General features: G+C 42.2%; 1 protein-coding gene across 10 annotated transcripts in view; it reads left to right on the forward strand.

Moving 5' to 3' along the window:
- Nucleotides 1-12,875, forward strand: part of RALGAPA2 (Ral GTPase activating protein catalytic subunit alpha 2) — a 270,104-nt gene that overhangs the window by 37,616 nt on the left and 219,613 nt on the right. For all 10 annotated transcript variants that reach the window (XR_008686475.2, XR_008686472.2, XR_016039170.1 and 7 more), the window contains exons 4-5: nt 5,971-6,028; nt 11,363-11,406. Coding sequence is in view for 7 of the 10 variants with exons in the window: in XM_055430686.2 (XP_055286661.2) it covers nt 5,971-6,028; nt 11,363-11,406 (102 nt within the window). In the remaining 3 variants the exon portion in view is untranslated. The remainder of the gene's footprint in view (nt 1-5,970; nt 6,029-11,362; nt 11,407-12,875) is intronic.

Raw genomic sequence — 12,875 nt, forward strand, 5'->3', positions numbered from 1 at the left:
CAGCTTCATCTGTGCTTTAAGCAGTAATTCCTCTGAGCGTTTTGCTTGTAGCTGGGATCTTTTACCCTTTCTGAGTTTTCATTGCTTAAAGAGATTTTCCCCACATTTTTATATTGTTTAATTTCTAAAATACAGGAGGGAGAAATCAGATCCCCTCCTCTTTTTTTTTTTATGTATTCCCTATTTCCTTTAGATGTTTTTGCCTTGTATTTTAAGTGTTTGGCAATATTTTTTTCTTTTTCTCATTAGCCAAGAGAAATATTGCCTTTTGAGTGATAATTTAATCAAGTATTAAGATTTACTATAAAACTGGGCAGGGGCTTCCCAGGCAGCCCTAGTGGTAAAGAACCCAACTGCCAATGCAGGAGATGTAAGAGAAGCGGGTTCTATTCCTGGGTCAGGAAGATCCCCTGGAGGAGGGCACAGCAACCCACTCCAGTATTCTTGCCTGGAGAATCCCATGGACAGAGGAACCTGGCAGGCTACAGTCCATGGGGTCGCACAGAGTGGGGCACGGCTGAAGTGACTTAGCATGCATGCACACGCATAATGCTGGGAAGGCCAGTTCTATTCTCTTTATCAAACGCCTGCTGTCAAGGTTCTGAGTTTCTGTGATGTCTGAGTATGAGCACCTACCTTAAACTTGGGCATTTCCTTGTATCTGTTGTATGTGCCTGCGTTCATGCTAAGTCGCTCATAGTGGTCCCAAAGATGGCTCATAGGAGGTCTTCTCTCTTGGATTGCAGCAGCTGCTGGAGGAATGGCTGGTGCCTGTCATGTTGGGGAGGGATGTGGTGGAGGGGTGGTTGAGGTGAGCCCTTCTCAAGAGGTGATGTTTGAGCTGGGTCTTAAAGACTGAAAAGGCTGTAAGAAGACAGATCTGTGCTTTCCTGGCTGAGTTAACAGCAAGGCAAGTGACTAGCTAGAAGGGTACACGGATAAGAAGAAAAGCATGACTTTTTAAGCTCAAAATGTAGGTACCTTATTTTTAAGATTCTGTTGTTCCTAATTTTAGCTCCATTTCTCTTACGTTTCAAAGTCCCAAATGTTGACACCCAAAATTCGATGAGAATATTTTGTCCACACTGGATAATCATTTTTAGTGGGAGATGAGCGACCAGGCCCTGGGTGGTTGAAGAACACAGCACGTCTCCATAGGTCACCCTGGGACTCTCCAGGCCATCTGGCTCCTGCCCACGGGGTCCTGTTGAGACCAAAGCACGAGTGGCATTCACAGGATATGTCGTATAAAGCCACCTGCCTGGTCTCATCTTAAGTTTTCTGAACTCAAAAAGCCAAGTGACTAAATAAGACTTCCCTTCCTCCAAACTGAACTTTGTGTTTTCCGGCCAGTGTTTTCTTCACCCTGCACCCTAGGCCTCGCGTCTGGTTTCAGGGAGAGTTGCTCCCATGTTCTGTTTGTGTGCACAGAGCAGGTTTAACTGGTCATTGTTGACCAGTTAACTGCTCATGTTATCACATCAGTGAGTATGTGATATTTCCTCCTTCTTCACTGACCTCCTTTTCTAAGTGGAATCAAAATCAGGTGTGAATCTACTGGGATACATTGCAATCATCTAGGAATGATTTGAAAGAAAAAAAAAGTTTCCCATACAAATTAAACGAAGATCAGCAGTTTTAAAGTACACGATAGCATCTTGTATAAACTGCAGCTTCCATTTCACATTATTCCTGGTCATGCAGTAGGTTCTGAAGAAAAAAGGGCTGTGTATAATCAGTTAAAAGAATGACAGATTCCCCGAGGTGCCGATCAGTAGTAAGACCTAATTTCTATTTCGAGTGTGCTGTGTTGGATTACCATACAGATGCAGCTGAGCACCAAGCATTAACTACAGCCATGTGCCTTTCAGAAAAGGAATATTTATTCACGCTGTGTGGCTTTCCTGCACTTTTTAAAATTTTACTCTCCAGTGAAACTGCAAACAAGATGTCAAAAGCTTCTGTGGCATCCATAGTCGTGTAGCTTAGAATATTGGCTACAGCAGCAAGGCCACGTTGTATTGGCCTCCACAGAGGTAGGCTTCATCTGGGGCTTTCTGAGGGACAGGCTTAGCATTTAGACACAGATAGTTGTGTGCGGCTTTGTTTTTATTGACCTCGTAGGCTTCAATGCATAAAAAATGACTCTTGCTATATTTGAGTGCAAAAAGCATCTCTGTGGGTGATTTCAGCTTTGATTGTGTAATATTAGGTCTGTTTGGGAATATTCTTAGTAGCTCAGATATTTGGCATGGTATTTCTTCTCCAAACCTTACTGAGTATCTTTAAAGTCCATCCATTTTGGAAATCTGAAAACTTTTATCTGGAAATGGTGACGATGCCAGGCCTGACCTCGGAACAAGTAGGAGGCTTCTTGTGGCCCACCAACAGCATCCTGGCACTCCTCACACACCACTTTGCTGTAGTCTCTGTCTTTCTTTATATTTTGATGTATGGTAGAAGCCAACACAATATTGTAAAGCAGTTATCCTCCAGTTAAAGTTTAAAAACATAAAGGGGAAAAAGTAACGTTAACAGCAGCGACAACAACAAAAAAAACATTTTTTCTTTGTTGCCTACTAAGAAAGGAAACCTAAATCAAGACGAGCTATCTATCTGTATTTTGAAAGGTTGAAAAGCACAATTCAGTGCCAGATGATTTTCCGATGACAGAGAATATCTGAGGAGCCCGTGGGCATGCCAGGCGTTCGTCTTGTCTGAGATAAGCTCTACCCTGACTCTTGAGAGTAATTTTCTCAGCATCTGCTACATGAAATTTTTAGATTAGTGGCAAGATGGGACCAGAAGAGGATTCTGGAGGGACTTCCCTGGTGTTCCAGTGGCTAAGACTCTGCACTTCTGGTGAAAGGAGCACGGGTTCGATCCCTGGTCAGGAATGTAGGTGGGATGCCAAATCCCCTTGGAGGAGAAAGCCTGACTCAAGAGGACACCCAGTTGCTGCTGTTCCCTCAGCTAGGGAGAGACGGCTAGATGGAAGGAGGAGACGATGCTGGGCTACCCTCCCTGTGAGGCCTCAGCCAGCTGATGAGAAACAAAGCCAGCAGAAGTAGTAGGGTCATTTCTGTTAGGACTTCAGCCTCTCAATACGATGAGAATGTTTGCAGTAGTCACTAGAAGACGGCTGTAGCAGACAGACAGACGCACAGCTCACATCCCCTCCAGCCTGGCTGCAAGGCTGCCATCCTCAGCTTCCAGCCACCGTCATGCTCTTCCCATCATGTCCCCAGCCAGTGACCCACTGAGGCTGCAGTGTGGGGGCCTGGCCATCCTCAGGCACACAGGCTCCTCCAACAGGCCGTCTGCTCCTGGAGTCCTGTGGGGTCATACACTCCGAGTCGGGGTCTGGGGCTCCTCTGTTTCCTTCTCAGATGCTACTCCCTTCTTCACAGATTTCTCCTTCACAGATGCTACTCCCCAGTAAACCACTGACACTCCTAACTGCACTCAGGGCCTGTTCCCCAGAAAACTCAGTCTACAAGGATCATTATTCATTTGTTATCAAACATATTGAACCTAGCCTCTGTAGATGGAGTGGGAAGTGGTAGCCCACTCCAGTGTTCTTGCCTGGAGAATTCCATGGACAGAGGAACCTGTCAGGCTATGGTCCATGGGGTCGCAAAAAGTTAGACATGACTGAGCACACACGCACACACACTGTAGTAAATTTTCCAATAAAAGAGAAAGTATGAGTTAAAGAATCACAAAAGGTAATAGCACTATTTACAATTGCCAATGTATGGAAGCAAGCTAAATGTCCACTTTGGTGAGTAAAGAAGGTATGTGTATATATATATATACACACACACATACACACACACACACACACACACACACACAACCCCCTTCCATCAAACACAGTGGAATACTACTCAGCCATAAAAAGGATGAAATATTGCTATTTGCAGCAACATGGATGAACTTGGGGAACATTATGCTAAGTGAAATAAGTCAGACAAGGCACATACTGTGTGACATCACTTATATGTGAAATCTAAAAAATCTAATAAACTAGTGAATGAAGAAAGAAGCAGACTCATAGATATATTGAACAAATTAGTGGTTACCAGTAGGGAAAGGGAAGAGGGGAGGTATGATATGGCAGTTGGCGGGGGGAAAGAGTTATGGGATTATATGAAATCCTGTGTGTGAAACTTGAAAATTGTGAGGTACTAAATCACTGCAGATGCTGATTGCAGCCATGAAATTAAAAGACGCTTACTCCTTGGAAGGAAAGTTATGACCAACCTAGATAGCATATTAAAAAACAGAGACATTACTTTGCCAACAAAGGTCCGTCTAGTCAAGCCTATGGTTTTTCCCGTGGTCATGTATGGATGTGAGAGTTGGACTGTGAAGAAAGCTGATCACCGAAGAATTGATGCTTTTGAACTGTGGTGTTGGAGAAGACTCTTGAGAGTCCCTTGGACTGCAAGGAGATCCAACCAGTCCATTCTAGAGGAGATCAGTCCTGGGTGTTCATTGGAAGGACTGATGCTAAAGCTGAAACTCCAATACTTTGGCCACCTCATGTGACGAGTTGACTCACTGGAAAAAGAGTCTGATGCTAGGAGGGATTGCGGGCGGGAGGAGACGGGGACGACAGAGAATGAGATGGCTGGATGGCATCACCGACTCGATAGACATGAGTTTGAGTGAACTCCGGGAGTTGGTGATGGATAGGGAGGCCTGGCGTGCTGTGATTCATGGGGTCGCAAAGAGTCGGACACGACTGAGCGACTGAATTGAATTGAAAAATAGGATTTAAGGAATCTTTCATTTAATAAAAATTAAATCAGAATCAGAAGAAGTAAAGGTTCTTTGTTGTATCTATCAGGGATGGTGGGAGAAGAGAGGGTTGTAACTACTAGCCTAAAACTAATTTTTAGCTCTTAATTTCAAGAAGTCCTTGCCACCAGTTTCATGTCCTTATTCCACGGAGTAAGGTCTCATCCTCTTTGTTCATCTTTCTTCCCAATTCTGTTTCTTGTCTGGAGACAGGTGATGATTTTAATGGAAATGGGAAGTGGAAGGTGAAAAAGAGAAAACCTAGCGAATCTGGCATTTGACAGGTTATTCTTGTTCTATTTAAGCAATGAGTGTGATGTAATTACAATGATCCCTTCAGTTATTTTTTCCCTTTTCTTTCTTTTAGGGAGAATTAAAGTTGGGGTAGTAATCTCTTTAAAACATTCAGGGAAGGAAGCTTGCTTGGGGAAAATAAAAGAGACTGTTTCATAGCGGTCCAAGATAAAGGGAAATTTATGCTATTACAAAGTTTTTTTTTTTCCTTTTCTGAAATACATCTATATAGAGATGCTGCGGAGAAGGCAATGGCAAGCCACTCCAGTACTATTGCCTAGAAAATCCCATGGATGGAGGAGTCTGGTAGGCTGCAGTCCGTGGGGTCACTAAGGGTCGGACACGAGTGAGCAACTTCACTTTCACTTTTCACTTTCACACATTGGAGAAGGAAATGGCAACCCACTCCAGTGTTCTTGCCTGAAGAATCCCAGGGATGGGGGAGCCTGGTGGGCTTCCGTCTATGGGGTCACACAGAGTCGGACACGACTGAAGTGACTTAGCAGCAGCAGCAGCAGCAGAGATGCTGCATGCTTGCATACTCAGTCATGTCTGACTCTCTGCGACCCCATGGACTGTAGCCCGCCAGGCTCCTCTGTCCAAGGCATTTCCCAGGCAAGAATACTGGAGCAGGTTGTCATTTCCTTCTCCAGGGGATCTTTCCGACCCAGAGATCCAACCGACATCACTTGCATCTCCTGCATCACAGATGGATTCTTTACCACTTGAGCTATCAGGGAAGCCCTCTATATAGAGATATATACATCTATAGCATGTACTATGGGCTGTCATGAAAATGTGTAACTTCATTCATTTGTTGTTTATTTTCTCTTTTCATCTTATTCATTTTCGTTTTTTTTTTTTTTATAGAAAATTTTGCAGTTTCTACCTGAACGAATTTTCTTTCGATGGCATTACCAGAGTATAGGTAAGAGCAATTACAAAAAATTTTAATTAATGTATATTTCTTCTAGTAAAATCGCCAATAAGCGATTGTGGATTTGTAATTCTATATATGTAGAGAGAGTATATTTTTTACACATCTGTGTACCTCTTGCCCGCTGTAATGAAGACCTAGCACAGCCAAAAATAAATAAATATTAAAAAAATACACTTTGGGCTTTAAAGGTGTAGATTCAATCATGTGTGAATGTTCACACATGGCCAAAATTTCGTGTGGGGATTTTATAGATGAGTCGTTGAATCTAGTTTGTTCAACTAGATTTTTCTTGTAGGTAGTATAAAAACCAGGTACATAACTGCACTGCAAATCTGCTGATGACTTTTTAAGAGTGTCACTGTGTTGGTCATGCCCCCGGGCTACCCGGTGGCCTCACATTTGCCTGGGATGGGAACACGCCCTCTGAGGCTCATCTCTCATAGTTTCTGTGGCTCACTCCTCAGGAGTCTGAGTCTGACAAGCCCTCCTGGTTCCCCCAAACCCAGTCAGGCCACCCCAGAGCCCACTCTTCCCGAGGGATTGGGGGCTCCCCGTGCACTTCACACCAGGACCTCCTCAGGGTGCATCGTGGCCAGGCTGAGCCAGCTCTGGGGACCTGTGTGCAGCCTGCCCGCCAGGGGCTGGCTGGGCCTGATGCCATGTCAGCTCATGTGGTGCCCTCCTAGGGTCTTTCGCCCATCACTCCTTTGCCCTCTGGAAACCCTCTTCTTGGGTTAAGGGACAGCCCTGCAGTCTCCTAGACTGCCGAAACCTGGGTTTTCTCTGACTGTTCTCTGTTTCCCTCAGAGGATGGGGATGAGATCATGGCCTTTTTTTTTCCCTGCAAGACCAAGTCCAGACCTCATCCACCACCCCCTCTATGGAAACCTCTCTGTCTTGACGATGCTGCATTGTCCCTCCTTGTTGCGGGCGTGTCCTCTGATCTTTTGCCCACTTGCTTTCTTTTTAAATTGCTTTACTCTGTCCCAGTCCTTTTCCTTCCTGGTAAGTTACCCATCAGCCCCTTGACCCCCTCACCCTCCGTGGCTTCCTGATTTTCTTCTGACCCTTGTCATGACACACGTCTCTGTCTAACCACAACCTCCATCCCGCTGATCTGTCATTCAGTCATTTCCAGGCTACCTGCTGGTTTTTTTTCTTTTTTCCTTTTTTAAAAAACAACTTTTTTGGACTATCATTGATATACAACAAACTGTACATGCTAATATGTGTTCTTTGATAAGTTTAATCACAGGTCTACACCTGTGCAGCCATGGATGCCATCACGGTGATGAACATAGCCATCACTCCCAAGAATTTCCTCCTGACCCCTCCCACCCTTCCCCAGCTCACCCCTTAGTCCCCTGATCTGCAAACACCATCTTCTTTTCGGCCCTATAGCTTGATTTTTTAGAGTCTTATGGAGATAGAATCATGCAGTATAGTCCCATTTTGTTTGGCTTCTCTCACTCAATATAATTATTTTGAGCTTCATCTGTGTTGGTGCAGATATTAATAGTTCATTCCTTTTAACTTCTGAGTTGTATTGTATTCCATTGAATGGAGATACCATAGTTCATCATTTGATGATGGGCCTTTGGGTTGTTTCTATTAATATTATTTGGCTACAAATAAAGCTACTGTAAACATTTGCATGCAAGTCTTTTTGTGGACACGTGTTTTCCAATCTCTGAGAATGAAATGGCTGCATCATATAAAGACATATGTTTAACAAAGTGTTTGTACCATTTTACATTCCTGCTAGCAGTGTGAGAGTTCTGGTTACACCACGTTCTCATCAACATTTCGTATGATCTGAGTTTTAATTTTAGTGGTAGTGGTATCTCATTGTGGTTGTAATTTGCATTTCTCTAATGACTAAGTGATCTTTAGCGTCTTTTCATGTGCTATTTGCCACCTGTATGTCTTGGTGAAGTGTATCTATGAATCTGTTGCCTGTTTTTTTCAAATTGAGGGTGTTTTTCATCCTAATACTGAATTCGAAGAGCTCTTCACATATTTTGGTTATAAGTGTTTTAATCAAACATATGACTTGGAAATACTTTCTTCCCATCTCTGGTTTGTCTTTTCAGTCACAGTAGTTTACTTCAGGGAGTAGATGTTATTAATTTTGATGAAGTCCAGGGTATCAATCTTACTTTTATGAATTTTGCTTTTGGTGTCTTGTCTGATGCATCTTTGCCTAACCCAAGATCACAAATGATCTGTGTTTTCTCCTAGAGATTGTGTAGTTGTGTGTTTCACATTTAGGCCCTTGATTCATGCTGAGAACATTGTTGTTAACGTCAGTCTCCTCCAGTGGACTGCTGCTCCCCTTCCCTTAGATGTTTCGGTGCCGGAAGGTCCTGTGCCTTCGCTCCGCTGGCACCTTCAGCAGAGCTTGTGCACCGCGCTCTTGGCGTTTTTCCACGTTCTTACCCCTCCTCTGGTGTCATACTGCCTTTGCTTATTCATTGGTTTGAGGCATGATGCACACACACACAGGGAGGTGTTTTGTTTTTTTTTAATTAAAAGTAAAGAAGAATTTTATAATGTTAATGTTAGATTCAAAATGTCCTTGCTATCTTTTAAATACCTTTTAAAGACCTTTAAAGGATTGCCACTTCATTAGAAGAGATTTTGAAGCATTGAAAGTCTTGCAGTCGGAAATGAGATAAGCCAAGAAGTAGATTTTTGGAAACAGTGATTAATTTGCTTCTATTAAAGTCAGGAAAGTAAAGTTACAATACACTCGGTGTGATAAACATTTAAGCTATCGTGAGTTTTAATACATTTTCATCTTTCAATATTGAGCTTTCTAATTTTTAAGTATTTTTCAATTACTTTAGTGTACTTATTTGTTCTTTTGACACGTGAGTCAATCTAGTGGCAATCAGTAGGGTTGAAAAGACATGCAGTGATGGGGTTGGGGATAATTATAGTTTGAATGAGGAGTTTAAACATCCAAATAGGAATGATATGTACACAGAAACTTTTTGAAGTTAGAATGAAACGGATTTCATAATGGTAAAGTAAAAGTAGAAATATCTCTGTGAACTTAGGGTCTTTAAGAAATACCTAATGTGGGAACTTCCCTGGTAGTCCATTGGCTGAGACTCTGAACTCCCACTGCAGGGGCCCCAGGTTCAATCCCTGGTTGGGGAACTAGATCCCACAAGCTGCAACTAAGACTTCTAATGATTCAACTATAGTTCCTGCATGCCACAGCTAAGACCTGGCGCAGCCAAATAAATAAAAAAGAAGTACCTAATGTGGCCAGGAAAGGATCTCAGATCCTCTTCACCAGTTCTCATGTTGAAACCCTCTGATATGTGCCTACACTGCACACCTTTTTCTTTATAATGTGTTCTTATTTAAAAAGAGTTCTGAGAGTTTCTGAATACAACAGGGTGGAATAGATTGAATATATATTAGTTTTCTATTGGGCTATAACAAATTAACAGGATCATTTAAAAAAGCAGGGGACTGTTGACAGATAACGGAGCAGAGATTCCCTGTGTCTCTTTGTAAAGTCTGTCCTTTTTATATGTATTTACTCCTCCCTGTGCAGGGAAGAGTGAACATAGGCAATTATGGATAGGCTGCAAGTTTAAAATAAAAACACTGGGCTCATTTCAAGATGGGGAAGGGCTGACAATCCTCAGTGGTCACACAATGACTGGAGAAAGTGTTTCTGAGAATGTGTTGCAAGACGGTGGATTTTTCAGATGTCTTGGAAGAGAGCTGTCTGTGCAGACTTTATCCCTGGTCTCCGGAGGTGAGGTGTCTGCTGGACCTGACAAGCATCACCAGGTCCCCCAAAACATCATGAAGCAAAAACTAAACTGGGGCAGAATGGACTTTGTCCAAGAATGGACAAACAGGGAGGCGAGGAATGAGGACCAGTTGGTGGGTGGGTGTGGGAGAGATAGTCCCGTGAGCACAGGTACTTGAGCCTCAGCTCTAAGAGTCCCACCCAAGTAGTGCTGACTCTGGACCTCAAATCACTGGATGTGTTTTGGTGATAGGAGTAGAGGGAAGCAGGCACTTCCTCATTTAATCACAAAACATTGGTAATCTATTGCTGCAGCCTAGTCACGATGGTGGTGAATTCCCACTGAGCCCAGCATTAGGTGTTACAGCAATTATACAAGGTTCCTTCAGAAAACCGGCAATTTCCTTCTGGCAAATGAATCCCTAGGGACTTCCCAGGTGGTGCTAGTGATGAAAAACCCACCTGCCAATGCAGGAGATGTTAGAGAGGCAGGTTCGATCCCTGGGTTGGGAAGACCTCCTGGAGGACAGCATGGCAACCGTCTCCAGTATTCTTGCCTGGAGAATCTCATGGATGGGGGAGCCTGGCGGGCTATAGTCCATGGGATCGCAAAGAGTCGGATACGACCAAAGTGACTTAGCGCACACGCATGTCCACATAGATACAACCTGCATCAATTGTCAAGGCACTGACTCTGCTTCTTTGAACTACGCTGGTGTTGGAAAGTGATATCCAGTTTTCAGATATTGCACAAAGCTCTCCATCAGGAAATCTAAATAATTTTTTTTTCCTCAAAAAATTGGAAGAAAAGATTAAGACTTCCAGTGTATTCTCATTTTAAAAGATTATTTCCTTTTTGAGGTTGAGATCTCATTTAGGGGCCACATGTGATACTGAGGTGGGGTTGCCAGGCCGTCTCCATGCTAAAGGCATGGACACATCTAGAGTCACAGGTACACGTCTCCATCCTCCTGAGGGAGCCTTCTCACCCCGTGGGCTGCGCTCCATGGTTTTGCTCTTGGCTGAAGTAGTTCTGACCAAACTTTGAGTCCCTCTCCTCGATAGTGACCCAAGTGCTCTGCAAGGTGATTTATCGATGGACTGAAACCATAAATGTGGTTGTCATTGCAAGCAGAGCGGCATGCTGTCCTGAATATTCGTAAAACGTTCTTGTAAAAATGTTTTGTGAGCGGTAGTTTTATACTATGTTTTCCTTTAGAGATTTAAAAAAGTCATTCATTTTGTGCCTGACAGAGACATTTTCGCATAATCAATCCACTGTGGGCATTTAGGTTACCTTACTATCAATCATTTTGACTCTTTTAAAAGAATTTGGAGAAGTTCATACTTAAAATGCTTTTATCCTGAAAACATCTCTCCTTCTGTGACATTGCTTTGCTTCTGAAGGTCAGCCTTCTTCCTTTTATGTTTGAAAAATGGAATAAGCACATTTTTTTCTTTCTAAAACTAAAAACAGATCTTTAAAAAATAGATCTTAAATAGGCATTCATATATACCATTTCTAATTCATTGTTTTAAAATTTCAGGCTCAACTTTAAAGAAGCTTCTACACACTGGAAATTCTATTAAGGTATTTATTTTAGATGCAAATGTAATGGCTTTTTTCATTACTTTTAAACTTATTCATACCATAAAGTGACAGCATTAGGCCATTTTAAAAAAATTCTTTAAAATCCATTTAACTTATTTTTAGTTTTTTATTGAGAAATGATATGACAAATATTGTTGGAGTTTTTGTTCTTACATCATAATTTACTGTGATAGACATTTTCAACCTTATCAGGAGAAAGTGGCTTGGGACTGGGAGTTTGGAATTCTGAGTTCTGATTTTGATTCTGCTATTCAGCTGAGGTGCTGACTGCTTCAGCTTCATCGCTGGAAAGAGAAGGGGTTGAACCAGGTCCTCCCTAAGCCTCAGAGCTAATGTTTCTGATTCTGTACACCACAGTAATCTTGTTAAAAGCTATAGTTGTCTCTGAATTATTTTTTGCTATTTTTGAGAATGCTTGTGGAGAAAAAGGGCAGCAGAACCTTACTCTTGAATGTTTATTATTCTTTTTTTTTTGCAGCAGCAGCAGCAGATTGATCTTATAATTTAGGTTAACATTGGCTTATTTTAAATGACTGTGCCTTTTAAAATGACAGTATACTGTTTAATACCGGAATAATACTTATGACCCTGAAACATAAGTAGCAAGAGAAACCAGGATGTATATTTTATGGAAGATAATTCACTCATAGCTATTTAATTTATGACTGTGCCTTTAATAAGCTAATATATTTTGGGGGTTATATTAGCTTAAACAGCCCCTAACCACTCAAACTGTATAGGTTCATGCTCACTTACTTGTTGGAAAAAAAAAAAAGAGATGAACTGTCATAGTATCATGATTTTTCTGTATTTTCTCCTTTCTATTTCTATTAATGGTCTTATAGCTAAAACTTACCAGGTTGTTATCTTCTGTTTATTATTGACCTTATCTATATTTAATTATCTTAATAGCTTAGTTGGTAAAGAATCCACCTGCAATGTAGGAGACCCCAGTTCAATTCCTGGGTCAGGAAGATCCCCTGAAGAAGGGATAGGCTACCCACTCCAGTATTCTTGGGCTTCCCTTGTGGCTTAGCTGGTAAAGAATCCGCCTGCAATGTGGGAGACCTGGGTTTGATCCCTGGCTTGGGAAGATCCCCTGGAGAAGGGAACAGCTACCTGCTCTGGTATTCTGGCCTGGACAATTCCATGGACTATACAGTCCATGGAGTTGCAAAGAGTCGGGCACGACTGAGCGACTTTGACTTCACTTCAGTTTAAATAGCAACTTTGACTTCACTTCACTTTAAATACAGTTAATATAAAAAGTTGGAGACTTTATCAAAGTGTCTAGAAACCTTCCTCTTGTTAAATTTGATATAATTTGGTTAGATATACATAGAGCCTTGATATATATATATATATGTTTTTTGGTCTGGCACTGAGTCACATTATGTATTCAGCAAAGTCGCCACTTACCTGCTGGGCAGGTGTGAGCAGGGTGAGAG

The sequence above is a fragment of the Moschus berezovskii genome, chromosome 15, assembly GCF_049115385.1.
Source record: "Moschus berezovskii isolate FMDL1 chromosome 15, NW_MosBer_1.0, whole genome shotgun sequence".
Taxonomy (NCBI): Eukaryota; Metazoa; Chordata; class Mammalia; order Artiodactyla; family Moschidae; genus Moschus; species Moschus berezovskii.